Source organism: Amphiprion ocellaris, chromosome 18 (genome assembly GCF_022539595.1).
Source record: "Amphiprion ocellaris isolate individual 3 ecotype Okinawa chromosome 18, ASM2253959v1, whole genome shotgun sequence".
NCBI classification, from domain to species: domain Eukaryota; kingdom Metazoa; phylum Chordata; class Actinopteri; family Pomacentridae; genus Amphiprion; species Amphiprion ocellaris.
In genome coordinates, this window is record NC_072783.1 from 11,707,713 (window position 1) to 11,727,091 (window position 19,379).

At 38.9% G+C, this 19,379-nt stretch overlaps 1 protein-coding gene and 1 long non-coding RNA gene across 4 annotated transcripts in view; one reads left to right on the forward strand and one right to left on the reverse strand.

Moving 5' to 3' along the window:
• ccdc57 (coiled-coil domain containing 57) overlaps positions 1-18,533 on the reverse strand; it is a 29,239-nt gene extending 10,706 nt beyond the window's left edge. For 2 of the 3 annotated variants that reach the window (XM_055004777.1, XM_055004778.1), the window contains exons 1-11: positions 18,352-18,533; positions 15,963-16,085; positions 12,502-12,645; positions 10,713-10,821; positions 8,969-9,073; positions 8,620-8,777; positions 8,455-8,529; positions 7,729-7,929; positions 7,395-7,553; positions 7,034-7,196; positions 5,376-5,468 (exon numbers count right to left, since the gene is read on the reverse strand). In XM_055004777.1, coding sequence (XP_054860752.1) covers positions 5,376-5,468; positions 7,034-7,196; positions 7,395-7,553; positions 7,729-7,929; positions 8,455-8,529; positions 8,620-8,777; positions 8,969-9,073; positions 10,713-10,821; positions 12,502-12,645; positions 15,963-16,085; positions 18,352-18,533 — 1,512 coding nt within the window. The remainder of the gene's footprint in view (positions 1-5,375; positions 5,469-7,033; positions 7,197-7,394; positions 7,554-7,728; positions 7,930-8,454; positions 8,530-8,619; positions 8,778-8,968; positions 9,074-10,712; positions 10,822-12,501; positions 12,646-15,962; positions 16,086-18,351) is intronic. The other variant, XM_023264829.3, reaches the window with a different exon arrangement.
• On the forward strand, positions 1,452-18,436 carry LOC129347439 (uncharacterized). Its single transcript, XR_008599555.1, has 4 exons — positions 1,452-1,620; positions 1,761-1,802; positions 8,487-8,594; positions 18,299-18,436. It is a non-coding gene; the product is annotated as an uncharacterized LOC129347439 (long non-coding RNA).
• Positions 18,534-19,379: the final 846 nt, after the last annotated feature.

Consider the following 19,379-nt stretch of genomic DNA (forward strand, 5'->3'; position numbering starts at 1 on the left):
TTTAATGCTAAAGAAACTCTACAGTTTTAGAAAGGGATATATAGCTCAGTCCCAATTATGATACACATTTGACAAACAAAAAGTACAGTTTGCTCCTATTAGTTATTTTTTGCTTTGGCAATTCTGCTATCTGTAGGTAGATTTTGAAGTCAGTTGAGAAGATTTACATAGACGCATGCATGTGACATGGGCTCGGTATGTTTTCCCTCAGAAGCTGGTATGTTGAGGAGGCACTGAGCCAGACTAAATGTCTGCCATACCTCTTAGGATGCTCTAGGAAAAGGGCAAAGGCCAAAAACTAAACACCTTGGAAAACACTCTTGTGTACAGGCACTGTAGAGGTTAGTCTGTTACAGGTTAGTTAACCCTCATGTGGATGATTACAGCTGGGACAGGCAGTATATTTTTGGCATCACTGGGAAAAAATTCCATAAGCAGCTTTGAGATGAAGTGTCCTGCACTTCTGCACCTCCTGTTGGCACTGTTTTAAGGCCTTATAATGTTTAGCCGGTGATGGAAGACTTTGGTCAATGACAAGCTTTTTCACCCAATAAAGCGCTAACAAAGTCCATAGTGAGAGTATGATGAGGATGCAATTGCTTAAACAGTAGATTCATATTTAAGAGAGCTGGGTATCATATCCGTGCAAAGTCACAAGTAGATGTTGACCCTAACTATGTGTAATCCACATCTTCATCCAGTGTGAGCCACATGATCTTATAATACACAGTGAGCAAGATATTCTTTAAGCAGCTCAAAGCAATTACTCCTTGAGAGTTACAGCAATTTTCTCTCACTGCTAAGTTCATGGAATCAGGGTAAAAATAGTGCATTACTGGACAGCTGGATGTGTGCCAAAGCTGGTACATGACACATACATACATGAAAGACCATGTGCACTGGCTGGAGGATCATTTTCATTTGAGTATCATGAAAAGTAAACTGACAAAGAAGTGAAAAGGGGATGGAAGGTCAGACAAGACAGGGAATCTGTTTTCTAATTATACAGTATTATCCCCTTAAAGGCTGGTTTTATGGAAAATGTATCCAGGGAACAGCTGCTGGATTGTGTCTCATTCTATCCTATGCGACAGATACACAGTGTGCAAATGTGACATTTCAAGACAGTGGAGCAGAAAAGGTCTTGAAATGTCAAACATGGAAAGCATTTGCCCTAAGTTAAAATAGTGGCAACCTGCAACATGATATGTCCATGTAGAACCTTTATCATTCATGTTAAAACTGTGTATCTACAAGCATGATTCGATGACATCATGACTAGACAGTGCCAGTGTGTAACTTACACAAATGTGATACTGAAAGTTAAAGACACTCACACTTAAAAACCATCCATCCATCCATTATCTATACACCACTTAATCCACATTAGGGTTGTGGGGGGGCTGGAGTCTATCCCAGCTGATGTAGGTCACCAGTCTATCACAGGGCTACATATAGAGACAAACAAGCACACTCGCATTCACACCTACAGACAGTTTAGAATCACCAGTTAACATCAGCATATTTTTGGACTGTGGATGGAAGCCGGAGAACCCGGAGAAAACCAACACATCCACAGGGAGAACATGCAAACTCCATGGAGAAAGATCCCAGGCCCAGGTCGGTACGCAAATCGGGGATCTTCTAGCTGCAAGGCAACAGTGATAACCCTGTGCAGCCCATTTATAAACCAAGGATGGACTTTTCAATGTAGTCGAAGTCCTTTTATCTGACAAATATGAATATTTATATCTTCACAGGTTTTGGAGGAAAAAGAAGTAGACTGTTAAAATTTTCCAAATGTAAGTATTGTTGTTACAAATTGAACATTTTTGTGGAAAACAAAACATTCATACATAGTTATTATTAATATCAGATTATATCTATATGTTGTACAACATGCCTAGAGGAGAGCATTTTTATACTTTAAAACAGTACCCAAGTGTATAAATCTTTCACTTTCAAGTTGGGATACTTGTAAGACAGTCAGCAACTATCAATCTGTGATTTCATACAAAATCATACCAGCAGAACACGAAGTGGAACATCGTGTAACCAATAGCTTATAACAGAACCAACTATGGATGCAAATTTGAAACAATTTTCTTAACCAATAGTCAGCTGAATTATTGATTAACAATCCAATAATTGCTAAAATGAAAGAAATACATGGGGCATTTTTCTTGATAAAGCCATTTTTAACTGCTGACAATGTGGCTTGGTCACACTAGTGACTTAGGTAAAAGATCCCTGTGCAGGTAAACTAAGCCATTAACTGCCTTAGAAGTCTTTGCCACGGTGCTCTTCTTCTAACTACATCTCCACAATCCTCTCTGCTTGCCAACGCAGAATTGTCCGCAGTCTGAGCAACTGTCTCTTTGTGATACTACAGTATTAAACATAGCAAACAAACAACAGTCTTCCATCTTTTAAACAGGAAGAGGCTCTACCTAACAGCACAACCACGTACTACAGCAAGACAGTACATGAACATTTTTGACGTACACGTTTCTTGTCTTCTGCCTTATTGGTTAATATATTTTGAATTGCTAAAATTATTAATTGCAATATATTGATTAACAATTAATTATTTAAAGTAATAGAACCAATTGCACATTTTCTTTGACTGTTTCTGTCTGGTGAACAAATTTCTCAAATTCCACGTTGCCAGTTTATAATGCAGGATTTGTTCGGGAATTATCAGCAAAAGTCCCTTAAGTTAATATAACAGACAATCTTTTGTCAAGCCCTTTCAATTTGACAGAGGGGGGATGAGGTTAATGTAAATTTCGATTGGCAAATGGTGGTATTTACTGATTAGACAACACACTAAGAGACACAGCAACAACATGTCTGTGAAGATTCTTAGTCATATGCGGGTCATGGTATTCGTAGGAGCTTCAGTATAAGTCAAATGGACTTCTCTTGTAGATTCTTGAAGACGTTTCACCTTCATTAAAGAGGCTCCTTCAGTTCAAACTGACTAATTATGAGTGACAGAATATACAGTCACTCCAGGTCACGTGGCTAATTAACGACCCAGGATTCATATGCCTCCAGGTGTGAATTGTTGTGAAATCAGATGGTCCACCAACGACAGCAATCATGGTGATGGAGCTGGCAGTTTACACAACAAAGGATGTGAATCTGTCAAGTCAGGAGTGGCTCAAGATGTTAACGATGGTGAAACTTTCTGGAGAAAGACCTTAACACTACATTATAGGTGGTTGATAAGTGGTGTCACAAACCCCCTCCTTTGTTTAAAGATGGCTGTTCCAGTTTGACACAGATGGCTTCCTTTACTCCTCTCTCAAACCATCTGTCAGCAACAATAAAATCTCCACACTGAAAGCACCTAGCTGCCTTTTATATCCTCCCTTCTACACTTGATTAACTGGAAGAACCCACTTTGGTGGAACTAAGACCATATGAAGCCAGTCAGGATGGTCAGTCCCCTACTGCTTTCTCATCTCCACAAACCGTCACCATGTGGACAAATATTTATTTAACGTACAATACTCAGTGCCAGCTGACACCACTACAAAATATAAGGTAATGGAAAGCCTGGTCTTCACTACAAACCCACCTGGAATGCTACACTTAACCAAAGAATAACATGTTCATTCAAAATGGTAACAGCTTACATAAGTGGAGCTCGCTTCTCTTTGGACAGAAGGCTGGCTTGTGCCACACTGAACCGTTCTTCATCTTCGGAGCAGTCAGTTTAAATCCACTGATTTGACGATTGACAATTTTCTGCCTAATTCTAAACAATTAGTAAATAAGAAAACAAAATCCTCCAACACACGATTAGATTTAGAACTCTCCTACACTGGACCATGCACAGCCTCTGTTTCACTCATTCATCACCTTCTAACTTTAACTCCCTGATTCATTATTGCATCACAGCATCATCAGAACACCCCAGGGTGCACATAAATATTTCCACAAACCCTCGATCTACTTGGTTCAGGAATGGTGCTCTCATAACTGATAACTTTGAAAGGCTATCAAAAACGGTTGTTGCCGTTGATTTGATTTGCTGCTTCTGAGGCTAACAGTCAATTCATCTGCCCATTAGTTTTTTTCATACCATATTCAAAATGGATTTATTCACTCATAATATTTTTGAATTTCTATTTAAATCAATTGAACTGAATTCAAAGACTCACAAGGACAAAAGTTTCAAGAAACAAATTGCCAAAGCATCACAATGCAATTCGCGCAAATATTTGCAAAATACACAATTACAGTAACATACAGTATGAAGACCAATACATTTTGACTATATATGTACATTATATCATATGGATGTGTGTATGGATACATATGCTGTGTGTGTCCAGGTCCATTGTCCCTCAGGTTGTGGCATGTTGTCCTGTTTTTCGTTTCTTCATTGTTTAACGTTGTGCTGTTTTCATCCAGATATTTCTGCTGACTTAATGAAGGCATGGTTGGTGCAGTGCTAAAGCTCTGGCCCTCTTTGGTATTCTTTATCAAAATGGGTTAGGGTTAGGGTTACGGTTAGGGTTAGGCTGGCTAAATATCTTATTGGGAGGGACGTGTTGGCCCAAAACCTGTGTCTGCAAGGCAACTATGCTATTAAGCCAGTAGTGTATATGTTCGACACTAGTGTGCATCCGCATAATACGTAGATGTGACCTACTGCCCATGTAATAAACTGAGTCTTGCAAGCTGACCTCTGTGGACTTAAAAAGTAGTACAGTAACAACAACTACACATCTGTGAGTTGCAGCTGTCTGAGTACACTCAACACTTTAAGGAAATTGGCAGTCTCAGTTCTCTCACAGGCTGCATCACTGCTGAAATGGAAACATTATTCAGACTTTAAATTGAGTGTAAGGTTAAGTTGGGAGAGTACATTTAAACCTGCATAGAAATCCATTATTGTACAGGAAGCTGTTTATATTAACAGATACCACACAACACCAGATATCAATGTGAGTACAACCTTTTGAAACCAAATGTGAAAAGTAACATATGTAGCTGGTTTTCCAAAAGTAAAGTTAACATAATATTTAGGGCTTTATGCTACTGAGTTAGAGCACTTCAGAGCTTTGATTTGGTTTGCTGACGGCTGCTTCCTCATCCAGATCAGATGTCCTACTGACCAGATCACAGATCAGAAACTGGACACACTGAACATTCAAAGTCCTCCTACTTCTGTGTGTGTACCTGTACAGGTGTAAAAACAAGAAATCCATGCCTTCCTGTCGGACCACCGTACAGTGTACCAAGCTTTGTTTAAAGTCTGACTAAAAACAGTTTGCACTGTTTGCTTTGCTTTTGTTAGTACGTTAACGCCTTCTAATGGTTCTATTAGTCTGTACAGTGTAAGTTGGATGTATTCTCACCTGTACTGCATGATCTCTCTCCATTCTAACAGAATGTAGTAGGGCATTCAAGTCCTGCAGTTCTTGTTGTTTCTCTTTCAGCTCTGCTTTAGCCTGACAGAGATTAAAAACAGATTTAGTGTCTTAAGTGACCATAATGTTAACCTGGCCCTCAAACCAAGATAAAAACAAAGGTCCGAGAACACTGACGAAGATCATGGCACTCATTACCCAAACAAGTGGCAGCATGCACTATAAATCAAAACTATCTTCATGAATTATGCATTTGACAGAGCATTGGGGAACTTAATGCAGAGCTTCATTGAAAAAGTAAGTAAATTATTGGCTTTTTGACATGCAATTTCTTTTTTACAAACATTTGATCCTTCTTAAGACAGTTCCTACAGATATAGGTAGTATGTCTGTACACAGTCGCAAGGAAATTTTTATTTATTTTTTTTTACTACATTCTCTTTTAGCAGAAAAAAGTTCTTGTGGGTGTTACATTATTGTCCACTAGGCTTCATGTTGTGCTTGTGGGCTGGTTTTCTAAATACTACCCTTTTAAAATCCCTCCACAACATTTCAGTGGGATTCATATGCTGGCTTTGAACAGGGCATTTCATTTTAACCCTCTATTTCATTTTTTATACATTCTCTTTCTGATTGTACATGGAGGTCCTTTGACAAGTTCCTAGCAGATCCCTGGGAGAAATTCTGGGGTTCATGGGGACTTCTTTCAGTATTAGACAGTCTGGTCTTAGGCTGAATTTGCTGAGATAGTGAGTCCTGAGTGGAATAGTAGAAATTTAAAATCTATGCCACTGATTTCCCTGACAGTGTAATGATTCTTCATAGTAGAAAATGTTCAAATAATATACAGATCTGCTTAAATCTCTTGAAAGACGTTGTCATAGGATTTTTTTCTTTTGACAGTGTAACATACTTTAAAGCATCCTCAAAACACAATGGCAGGATCTATAAATGGCACCATGGGGGCAGCTGTTAAGGACACCGGTCTGGGAAATGTACACGTATCGTTTTGCACGTATCTGAAACTGGAACAGGTCTAGAGTGCAACAGTAACACATAAGCAGACAATTGTTTAAGTTCACATCTACGTATGATTTACAGTACACTATAATGTAGTTCTATACAGCTCTAAGAGTGTGTATAAGTTTATTAACGTACAGTAACTTCTCTTATGAAGGTGTATTTTATGATATTGCAACATAATGTCAGATCAAATATAGTTAAAAACCAGAATGGCTGCACTCTATATATTTCATTTGAAATTTTACCTTTTTTCACCTAACTGGAAAGTTCAATCATGTTGGCATAGTAGTGTTTAAAAGATATGTGCCACCACTGTTGCAAATATTGTGCTATATTTAACTTCTGTGTCTCCAACTGTTGTCTGTACCATGTTCAATAAGGAAACCAAAGAAAAGATGGTAAAATAATGCCTGTCTAAGGCAGGATGTGTCACATTCGTCTCCATCTGAATTTGCGTCCTGAAGAAAAGCAACATGTCCTTAAGTCTTAGTGAATGTGGTTCTCAAACCTTATCAGCATCACTGCAGAAGCCAACATTAGAGACAATCTGTATTGGCATTAACTGTGGGGGAAGTCTACACCACATACCCTGTGTGGGGTTGTGTCATGTATGAGAGGCTGACCTGGTCTCCGGCCTCAGTCAGGTCTTGTATTAACTGCTCATTAGCAAGGTAGTGTTCAGCCTTGATGTCCTCATAGCGTCTCTGCCATTCAAGCTCCGCTTGGACTCCAATCTGTTCTAAGGTTCTCTCTCTCTTCAAACCAGTGCTCACTTGCTGCTTGTACCTTAAAACAAACACACGCAAACATTTTATAAATCATAAGAACAACTCAGACCAGGTCATAATCTTCACTTTGTCAAAACTATGTAACTGTAACAAATCACTCCACCTTTGTCTTTCACTTCTCTGTGTCACGCCTTACATATCTATTCCTCTCCACTGCTTTCATCTGCATCTTCCCATTTTCCTTTAGGCTTCTCACCTCTCGATCTGTTCCCTGCTGTTCTCCAGCTCAGTTCTGAGTTTAGTTTCTCTCTCCTGCATGGTGATAATTTCTGTATCTTTTACAACCATCTCACTGGAGACCTGTTTGATGTACTGGTCCCAGTTGGTCCGGGCTGCTGCTACTTCCATGTGAAGCCTTTAAAAAAACACACACACTACTAAATACTAAATAAACAGCCACATACAGGATACATGCTGCTTTTAACGTCTACATATGAACATATATAAACTACAACTCAGTGATAGAAGGTTTATTTCTAAGTGTGCCATGATTTTTGTTTTCATCTTTGTTTCATTTGTGTCTGTCTCACCTCTGGATTGTCTTATCTTTCTGCTCCATGACCTTCTGCTGGTCTTCCTCTAAGACACGTGCCTGTGCTGTCAAAACATCTATATTTTTCTGTAGTTTGATGATCTTTTTCTCAGACTTGTGCAGCTGCTCTAAGTGAGCCTGATGCTGAACCTCCAGCTGAGCATCACGATTTTTCAGAGCCAAGACCACATCTTCATGTCTGGACAGAAATAGTCATATGGTTAAACAGTAACAGACATTTTGAGGGTACTAATAAAGCCTGTCAATCACATGAGAAGTTATTGCCATTGTAGATGTAGCATTGAGATGCAGGCACAGGCTTCAGCCTTTCAGTCATAATAGCCAATCACAGATCCTAAATAATAAAAACTATTACAAATGAGATTAGCAACTTAACCTTTATTTACACACAGTACGGTTGGCTAAGCATGCATTCTCTTTATAGTAGTCCTATTGCAAGTACAAGGTGGCTATAATGCATTACTAGTTGATTGTAATCAAAACAAATAAGAAAACAAAAGTGCTCATATAGAGATAAAATTGTTATCTTTACATATGGTCAAACATACATATATAGAGTTGTGGGGTTTATTTAGTTTAGTTTTGTTGTTAGTTGTATGTACGTTAATTGTAACTGTTCACTTTTCACTTTTTATTCCTAAAGTATCGGCCAGTGCCAGCAGCTGGTTCTGACTACATGAGTGAGAGAAGTTCATTGACTTACTTCTTAATGTGGTCATCTTTCTCCTTTTTCAGGTTGGTCTCCATGCTTTTCAGCTTGTCCTCAAGCTCCTTTATCCTGGAACAGAGGACAATCTCTACATGTTAAACACTTTAATACAGGATCCACACGCATTAAAACAGGTAAACACACATAACCGGAACATACCTGTTGTCCTTGATGGCAACGATGTCTTTGAGCTCCTGGTCTTTGTGTTGTAGTTGGGTCTTCATCTGCTGACAGAGCTCCTTGGATGCCTTGAGAGCCTGTGTGGCCTGAAGCTGAGCCTGGCAGTGAACTTCAGTCTCTTTACACAGTAGCTTCACCTGGACGAGGACACACACATGCAGCAGTCGATGATGATGACAAGAAAATCATCCAATTTGCTTATTTAAATTATTTAGATTTAGAATATTACCATACAGTATAAATATAAGATAGTATGCTGCAAACATCACAGATCTGGTATTTATGGACAGCATAAGTAGACTGCTTTACTGAAACACACTCTCCTCACTTTGATCTCATGAGACAGCACCACAGCACGCATCTCGTCCATTTTCACGTTGAACTCGTGTTCCTGCTGTCTGAGCTCACTGTCAAAAGCAGCAGTCATCTCCTGCTTTGCCAAGAAAAATGATTAGATGTGTGTGTTGAAATTTCAGAATTATTACAACTTTTGCAACTTATTGTTGGATATTGTAGTTTCTATAACCTAGCACAACATCACTGAACACATTCCATCCCCAGCCAGCCTCCACTTTGTATTTGTGTGTGTTCTCATACATTCCTGCAGAACAATTTTCGCCATGTAACTCGTAGCCTGCAGCTTTGAACAGGGCATTTCATTTTAACCCTCTATTTCATTTTTCATATATTCTCTTTCTGATTGTACATGGAGGCACTTTGACAAGTTCCTAGCAGATCCCTGGGAGAAATTCTGGGGTTCATGGGGACTTCTTTTAGTATTAGACGGTCTGGTCTTAGGCTGAATTTGCTGAGATAGTGAGTCCTGAGTGGAATAGTAGAAATTTAAAATCTATGCCACTGATTTCCCTGACAGTGTAATGATTCTTCATAGTAGAAAATGTTCAAATAATATACAGATCTGCTTAAATCTCTTGAAGGACGTTGTCATAGGATTTTTTTGTTTTGACAGTGTAACATACTTCAAAGCATCCTCAAAACACAATGGCAGGATCTATAAATGGCACCATGGGGGCAGCTGTTAAGGACACCGGTCTGGGAAATGTACACGTATCGTTTTGCACGTATCTGAAACTGGAACAGGTCTAGAGTGCAACAGTAACACATAAGCAGACAATTGTTTAAGTTCACATCTACGTATGATTTACAGTACACTATAATGTAGTTCTATACAGCTCTAACAGTGTGTATAAATGTATTAATGTACAGTAACGTATCCTATGAAGGTATATTTTATGATATTACAACAGAATGTCAGATCAAATAAAGTGAAAAACCAGAATAGCTGCACTCTATATATTTCATTTGAAATTGTACTGGCAGGCAGTGTGCATCAAAATGTGTGGCTCAGTCAGGAAGGGTGTGCTATGACTTTTGGTAGCTTTTAATCATATTTGTTAAAAATCGTAATTGTAATAAATGGAAGGCTTTTATGCAGTTGCAGGGTTTTTTGAAAATCCAGAATTTTCCTTCACTAAGAGTGGATGATGTCACGTGCAACATCACCCCAGATTCAGATGTGAGAATGTTAAGATATCTGTTAAAATGCTACAAATGTGTTTGTACTGCAACATTATGTTAAATGAGAAAAAATAAAAACAACACAGCAATACAATGACAATATAGACGTCGGGTCTATATTGAGCCTGAGTCATTTGCTGTTGTTCTGACCACTGGGGCTGTGCTCCTCTACGTCCATTGAACTGCACAGTTCCTTTCTAGTACCAAAATGAACATACTAGATTCATCCTATTTATCGATGTTGGGACATTCCCCTTCCTGGACATGTACTTTATGCATGATAACAAAGTCAATGTAACATATAAGAGTCTTTTGTTCACCCTAAAGGCCTGCTGCTGATCCCCACTGAAAGTCTGGCAGCTCTACTACTTATTTCAGTCATGCAGCTGGATGATTCCCTACATTACTGAGCCAACTGCCAGGTGTTGTAACAGAGCATATTACTGTGTGGTGCTGGTCCTGTGTGTTTTACCCTGTGTTATATTCTTTATGGATTGTTTACCTACAGAGGGGTGATGCGTGTGTGTGTTTACCTGTCTCTGTCGGGCCAGCTGTCCTTCCACATCTCTTATCCTGTGCTGTAAATCCAATTTCATTTGGTCATACTCCTTCATTTGTTTTTTTATTTCAGCAGCCATCAAGCTGCACACACACAGGAAGTAAGGAACATTTACTTTACCAAACCCTCTGTAATTTCAGAGACAGACTTCAGTGAGACAGAGACAAGACATATATTCAGGGACAGTAAATCTCACACACACACACACACACACACCACAGACATTTTTTTTGTTATTTGAAAGCCTAAGGGTCCTAATGACAAATGCAATAACCAGGTTAAGTTGTTCATTGTGATTGGTTCTGCTGTTTCACATTGATGAGACCACTGAAGTGACAGTGAAGGAATAGATTTAGGGGGACTTCTCTCATTACCTATGTATTTACTATATATATATCATTATTGCATTGCATTATCTCTGTGTCCCCCTGTGTCCTGTCTCCGAGTGTCCCTCGTCTCAGAGCTGGATGCTTCTGATCTGTGGCTGCCGTCCCACCAACTGGCTTAGTCTCCATCATGTGGTTCTGTAAAATGTCTTGAGACAATCTGAATTGTAATTGGTGCTATATAAATAAAATTGAATTGAATTGAATTTATTAACCACTACATGCTCCGGTTTCATTTCCACTTCAGCCAGCATTTCTGAATATATTACTGCTGCAAATGCAGTACATAGAATCAAAATAGCAGATGTGCTTTGAGATGCTAATGCAGTGCGTTTGTTATGGACTAACACATTTTGTCTGTGACAAAATGTTAAAATTGTTCTTCAGCAAAATGTTGAAGTATGGTGTATACTGCTCAGGCTCCATTTTAGAGTGTAAGAAGTTCTATGTATGACTTCCTGTTGGGGTAACAGTGTTGTTGGACACAACTTCCAAATATTACAAGACTCACATAGATGTATCGTGCCCCCATCAATTTAAACTCATCTTAGTATTGTTGCCACCTGCACATGTATGTATGTATGAACTACCTCAGTGTTCAGTTCAGTGTGTGAAGATGATTCTCCCAATTTCTCTGACACAGTTTAACATGAGATACACACAAAAAGAGGAAATCAAGAGGACAAGTAAAGACAAAGCACTCCTGTCTGTCTTTTAACTAGTAAAAAAAAAAACTCTGAATAAGGAAATCTGTTTTCCAGAAAACCAAATCATCCATTTACTCCAATCTAATTCAACTCAACCTTTGGTAAGCATGGCAGATTAGGAATCAGCTTTTAAGATATTGTTGAGGATGGACTACTTTGTAGTTTCTCTCAGCTAACTTGAAAACATAGCCATTCGAGCTCTAACCTTCTCCATTATTTTCAGATTTTTTTATTCTTTTTCATATGTTTTGTCTTTAAATATGTGTCATATACTACTACTACACTACTGGCACAATCATGCTGATACAACCATGTCAATTCACCCACACAACCGCATATTGTCTCTGACAATGTTACAGTTTTAAAATCAGCACGTGCTTATTTATTTTTTTTATTATCCCTTATTAATCCCACGAGGGGAAATTCAGATTTTCGCATATCTCCCAATTGGGGGGAGTCAGAGTGACAGGTCAGCCACGGTACAGCGCCCCTGGAGCAGGAAGGGTTAAGGGCCTTGCTCAAGGGCCCAACAGTGGCCGCATCGGGGCTTGAACCTCTGACCTTCTGATCAGTAGTCCAGAGACTTAACCGTTGCACCACCACTGCCCCTTATCACAGTTATAATCCATTTTCCCCTATTAACATTGTCACTTTTTTTTCCTCAACTCACCGTTTGAGCTTGTCCAGCTGTAGTCTGTGCTGGAAAGCATTGTGGCGATATTTACTGAGCTCCTCCTGTCTTTCCTCAGCCTCTCTGGCTCTCTGCTCCTCCATCTTGGCAATCTGCATTTGGTGTTGGTTCAGCTCTGCTTGCCTGGAAATGACAGTGGCATTTCAGTATGAGTGGATTTCTGTTTATCTTGGGCACAGAGTAACTAATTAACTAACATAATTCATTAACAAGTTTGGGCAGGATGTTGTTCTAGTAATGGTAGACTGAAAAAATGAGTCACATGTACTCGATACATTCAACAAAACAAAGGAAATAAGAAATTAATGAATCTTTTTGGGGCTGCACAGTGGCTCGGTGGTTAGCATTGTTGCCTCACAACTCAAAGATCCCTGGTTTGCCTTCCGGCCTGGGCCTTGGATCTTTCTGCATGGAGTTTACATGTTCTCCCTGTGCATGTGTGGGTTTTCACCAGGTTCTCCGGCTTCCTCCCACAGTCCAAAAACATGCTGAGGTTAATTGATGATTCTAAATTGTCTGTAGGTGTGAATGTGAGAGTGATTGTTTGTCTCTACAATTAAGTCCATAAATATTTGGACAGAGACAAAGTTATTCTAATTTTGGTTCTGTACAGTACCACAATGAATTTTAAATGAAACAATTCAGATGTGGTTGAAGTGCAGACTTTCAGCTTTAATTCAGTGAGTTGAACAAAAAGATTGCATAAAAATATGAGGAACTAAAGCATTTTTAAACACAATCCCTTAATTTCAAGGGCTCAAAAGTAATTGGACTTATTAAATAACTGAAAATAAAATGTTAATTTCTAATACTTGGTTGAAAACCATTTGCTGGCAATGACTGCCTGAAGTCTTGAACTCATGGGCATCACCAGACGCTGGGTTTCCTCCTTTTTAATGCTCTGCCAGGCCTTTACTGCAGCTGTTTTCAGTTGCTCTTTGTTTGTCGGCCTTTCTTTCTGAAGTTTAGTCTTATAAAAGTGAAATGCATGCTCAGTTGGGTTGAGATCAGGTCACTGACTTGGCCATTCAAGAATATTCCACTTCTTTGCTTTAATAAAGTCCTGGGTTGCTTTGGCTGTATGTTTTGGGTCATTGTCCATCTGTAATATGAAACTCCGTCCAATCAATTTGACTGCATTTGGCTTGATTTGAGCCAACCGTATGTCTCTTAACACTTCAGAATTCATCCGGCTGGTTCTGTCTACCAGTGACCCAGTGCCACTGGCAGCCATGCATGCCCAAGCCATCACACTGCCTCCACCATGCTTTACAGATGATGTGGTATGCTTTGGATCATGAGCTGTACCATGCCTTCTACATACTTTTTCTTGCCATCATTCTGGTAGAGGTTGATCTTGGTTTCATCTGTCCAAAGAATGTTCTTCCAGAACTGTGCTGGCTTTTTAAGATGCTTTTTTTTTTTTTTTTTTTTTTTTAAGCAAAGTCCAATCTAGCCTTTCTGTTCTTGAGGCTTATGGGTGGCTTGCACCATGCAGTGAACTCTCTGTATTTACTCTCATGCAGTCTTCTCTTTATGGTAGACTTGGACAATGACACACCTACCTCCTGGAGAGTGTTTTTAACTTGGTTGGATGTTGTGAAGGGGTTTCTCTTCACCATGGAAATAACTGTGCGATCATCCACAACTGTTGTCTTCCATAGATGTCTAGGTCTTTTTGTGTTGCCGAGTTCACCAGTGCTTTCTTTCTTTCTCAGGACGTACCAAACTGTCGATTTTGCAACTCATAATATTGTACCAATTTCGCAGATGGGTTTTTTCTGTTTTCACAGCTTAAGGATGGCTTGTTTCACCTGCATGAAGAGCTCCTTTGACCACATGTTGTCTTCACAGCAAAATCTTTCAAATGCAAGCACCACATCTCAAATCAACTCCAGGCCTTTTATATGTTTAATTGGTAATGACATAAAGACGGAATTTCCCACACCCGCCCATGAAATAGTCTTTGAGTCAATTGCCCAATTACTTTTGGTCCCTTTTAAAATAGGGTGGCACATGTTTAGGAGCTAGAACTCCTAAACCCTTCATCCAATTGAAATGTGGATACATTGGAATGAAAGCTGAGAGTCTGCACTTTGTATCCATGTCCATTATATAAATGTAATTGGAATATGTTTCATTAAACAGGTATAAAAAGAAAATTTGTGTCAGTGTCCAAATATATATGGGCCTAACTGTATATGCAGCCCGGTGATAGACTGGTGACCTGTCCAGTCTGTCCCCTGCCTTCACCCTAATTCAGCTGGGAGAGACTCCAGCCCCCCTGCAACCCTAATGAGGATTAAGCGGTGTATAGATAATGGATGGGTGGAAGAATTTTTTTGACAAAATTATTACTTAATTATCTGTCAATCATGAAACAATCTGTCAGTGAAAAATCAGTTACTGTTTGAAAATGTGTTAATAAAAATGGAGATGAACAAATTAAACAGTTAAAACTCACTTGACTTGATTTTAGTTTACTTAGTTTAATTTTACTTCACTACTTAATTTGTAATGTGTGCATGTGTGTGTGAAGGCAAACATGTGACGTGTGTCTAGGCCATTTACTATCCTTCATGTTGTGTCATGGTGATAGTGGGCAGCAAGATTAGTCCTGTCTCCTTCTCTTAGGAGGATTTTTAATTTTAAGAGCTCATTGAGGTCTGTCTGAAAAACAGAAATTAATTACAGAGGGTGGGTTAGAGTAAAGTAATTATTCCTTATTTCATTAAATTATCCAGGCGCAGCTTACCCCATCAGTAACCAGACTAGCAATCTAGGATTTGCCCTCTTCTATGACGGTATGAAACTGAAAATCAAAATCACCTGGGCAGGTCTTCAGCTAACGCAGAAATTGACCTCAACTGTATCATTATTTTGTCTTTGTGTACTGTACTTTGTAAGTGTAGATGTAGCAGAATGTAAATAGTTGCTGTCTAATTAAATTGTTTTAAAAGTGTACTAACATGTAACAGCTTTTAAAATAGTAAGCATGTAAATATGCTCAACGGAAGAATTTTATAAAATGTGGTTGTTGAATGTAGTTGTGTTTCAGGAGTAGACTGTCTTCTCAGCAGACATTGTGACATCCCATAGCAGGAAGAACACATCTGGCTTCCATCACAGTCATTGATAATCCCAATGATGTGACTATGAATGTGTGCAGAATGCTTTATCTGTATATTTTTCTCAGATGTACTGTATGTGATGCATGCTTTACACTGACTGTGAATACACAAACCATTTTGACATTTGCTTGTCATTTTCGCACATTTAATAACTACACAAAGAATATTCAGTGTATTTTTGGATAGAATTAATTTATAATACACTTTTTAAAAATAATTTTCTTACTTTTAAAGGTATAGGGCTAGGTTATGCTAAATGTTTCTTCATTTTTAATTGAATCTAATCTAAATGACTTGGATGGATTGTACCTGTTGTGATCTCTAGCCAGAGCTCTGGCAGTTATGGCATCATACTTGTCCAGCTCTCTGTCCCGTTCATCCAGGATGGCCAGGTTAAAGAGGAAATCCTCCCTCAGCTGCTTGTAGTGTTCTCTGACAAATGAAGCATTTATTAACAAGAAAAGCAGGCTAGTCATTGTATCATTTCCGACGGTTGAAATCTTGGAAAAATTCGTGGCAGAAATCATGGAAACATAGAATGTGGCAATTTAAAATAGATGTACCTACAAACAAAATGACCTTGTGCTAAGCACAGGCGTGTGTTCTGCATGTGTATGTTATGTATGGATACTGAATCGCATGACCTAAATATGTAGCGGGTGGTGGGAATTGATGGGACTCAGAAACATCCCCACAATTTAATCAATTGTTCCTCGTATCATTTCCGATAAGTCTGCAGCAGTTGATTTGTAGCAGGATCGCAATCGTGTGATTGTCAGCAGGCAGCTAACGTAGTGTTCACTTGTTGTCATGGTTACAGTGACGCCGTGCCGCTATTTCGCAATGATAGGGAAATACTTAACAAATCAGTGGATCCAGACTATAAGTCACATCACTGCCAAAATCTAATCATGTGGTCCTTGTGTCATTTTTGATCTTCTCTGAAAATTTTATCCAAATCCGTTGGTCCGTTTTTGAGTAATGTTGTGCACAGGCCAGCGGATTCACAGAAGGACAAATGTACGCCGATCGTCACATAACGAACAGAGTAATAATTGGGCGGTTATTACTGTGCGAAAAAGACAGACAGCATGACCTACACTCCTATTGCTTTCATCATCAGCAAGTTTTTTTTTAAAAATTTGTCTGATAGCAGCACTTAGCAGCTGACCCCATCTTTATACAGATCTTCAGCAGATGACTGGAGCTGTGTGAAGTCTCCTATGCTTTGAATGCTCCTCAGTAATCCTGGTTCTTACTCTCTATTAAACAAGTGAATGTCTGTTGCCCTGATGTCTGTGGAGTGGCTGATGCTGTCCCATGTACAGGACATCACAGCCTGATGGACCTCCAGCAGTTCTAGTGGCATTTTATTACTCCAAATATCTCTTACTCTTTTTCTGTGTGTTTTGCTCACAGTGTTTCAAGTCAGGTTCTCCAAACCTTCTAAAGTCTACAAACCTTCTGTTGAAGATGATACCTCTCAGTAAGCCAGCAAGCTGTGCTTCATGTGCAAGTGCAACAAAAATGGCTGCACCACAAATTCTCTTCACAAGTTCACCAAACTGTCTGCATGAGTGTTTCTTACATGAGGCCCATTGTTCATAGAACTGTGTGTAAGCACAAAGACAGCCACTAGAAAAGAGTCAGACTTCTTGAATGAGGAACAACCGATAAAAGGACTGTTTGACATGTTTGCCACATATTTACTCATGACATATTTTGGAGTGGTAGCATTAAATAAAGTCAGATATTGTTTTCTTAGGCAGACTGCCTAAGAAACAGATTGCGTCGAAGGCTCTACTTCAACACAATAGAGGCTGCTGAAGTTTAGTTTGTAGTACTCATAGTGCTGAAAAATGATATTTAACATTTCAATTGCTGCATGTTTTTCCAGATACGATCCTGTGGTTACTCTTAATAATCCACAGACCTCTATTGTTTTGGGATGGAGGCAGATATCTCTCACACATATTTCAAAACCTATGCAAATAAAACCAAAGCTAGCTGTGTGGATCGATAGCGTCACAGTAGACTGAGGAAATCTATTCTTTTGCAACATGGCTCAAGTTGACAAGAGTTCAAATGTTCAAACTAGTGAAGCTGAAGAGTTGAAATACACATAAGTCTCAAGTACCATCAAAAAAATATATGCACACAATTTTGAAGTACATAAAATAATTATAACATGACAAAAACAAACAATTTCCAAAGACAGCAAATAGCCCATCATCAAGAGTACTAATGAGGACTAAACAGAAAAGAGATGGCTAGAGAAATGTAGGAAACTAGTGTCAAATTTATCGACGGATTAGCATACAAATCTGAGTTACTGTAATTGTAGAAGTATGTATTCATTAAGCTAATGTGGGAAGCATTTTTTAACAGTATCCTAAACTGAATATATGTGGGATTTGGAATGCTTGTCAGATTAAGAACATAATTTGAGATGTCACTTTTTCAGATGAACATTTTTGCAGCAATGATGGGTGTTTAGTCAATTGGGAAAATCATCAAAAAATTAAATGAAAATCATCATGTTGCAACCTTATGACACTAAACATCTACATGTATTTCCTTGTTGGTGACACAAGTCTTCTGAAAATGTAAAATCACTATTCACTGTCCGACATTGAACTTTTCAGGGAGGAACGCCACGTTTGGTTATTCTGAAGTGAGCTGGCTGTAGATGTGGTACCTCAGGGAGGAGCACTCCTTCTGGGCCTTTATGAGGGAAGACTCCAGTTGATGGACTCTCACTGCCTGGAGCTCCTTTAACTCCCTCTCTTTACTGACCAGCCGGGCCTCCAGGTCCCTCAGTCCACTGTCCTCGTCTGACTGCATGGTGCAACTAGGACACAGGTATACATCAGTCATCATGCCCTACAATGCAAAACATTTACGCTAACAGTTAATCGATTTTCTGCAGCAATGCCAACATTCTTAATGTGAGACACATTATAGGGCCCTTAAGTTTTTGGAAAAATGTTTTGAAGAAACTGCTAAAGATTCTTTTCACTTTATAACAATAATATTTTTCACATTATGATTTATAGTCTTGTTGTTACACGACTCAACTTATTGTAAATTAAATCCTTGACAAGAATGGGCATTTACCCTAACATTTCCATCTTCTGATAGCATGAGAAATAAACACTTGGTCAAACACAGTGACTGCTTTTCAAGTAGATGGTGTGCTTGTAGTTCTGTTTCTGCTGACCCTTCCTGACAACACGGTGTCCCTAATGAGGCTGTATGTCATGATTAAAAGTATACAGCAAACCAAATAACCGAAAATATTCAGTACCATCTACCATGGGCATCATTTCTAAATTAGCATGCTATGTGCTTATCGGTTATGTTATATAATTGCTCTGGACTATAGTTTCCATTTAGACACTGATGGACCTCTTTGTCAGTTAGGCTCCACATGGAAGGTTCATGTGGTAAGAACACTGATGTATATGCTGTAGCAACAAAACTTTCCTGTAAAAGTGAAAAAAGGCATCTCATAACAATGATTAAATCTGTCATAATCATGTAAAAACACATACTGAGAGGATCTTTCTGAGAAACTAAAGAGATAATCATTTGACCATTGTGGCAGCAACAAGCAGTAGCAAGTCTACATAGAATTATGTTAATTAGTTTTTTTAATGTTCAGTTCAGAGTTCAATTTTCATTTTTTTTGTGTTTGCCGTGTTTCCTCAAAGTCGCTGCACTGCT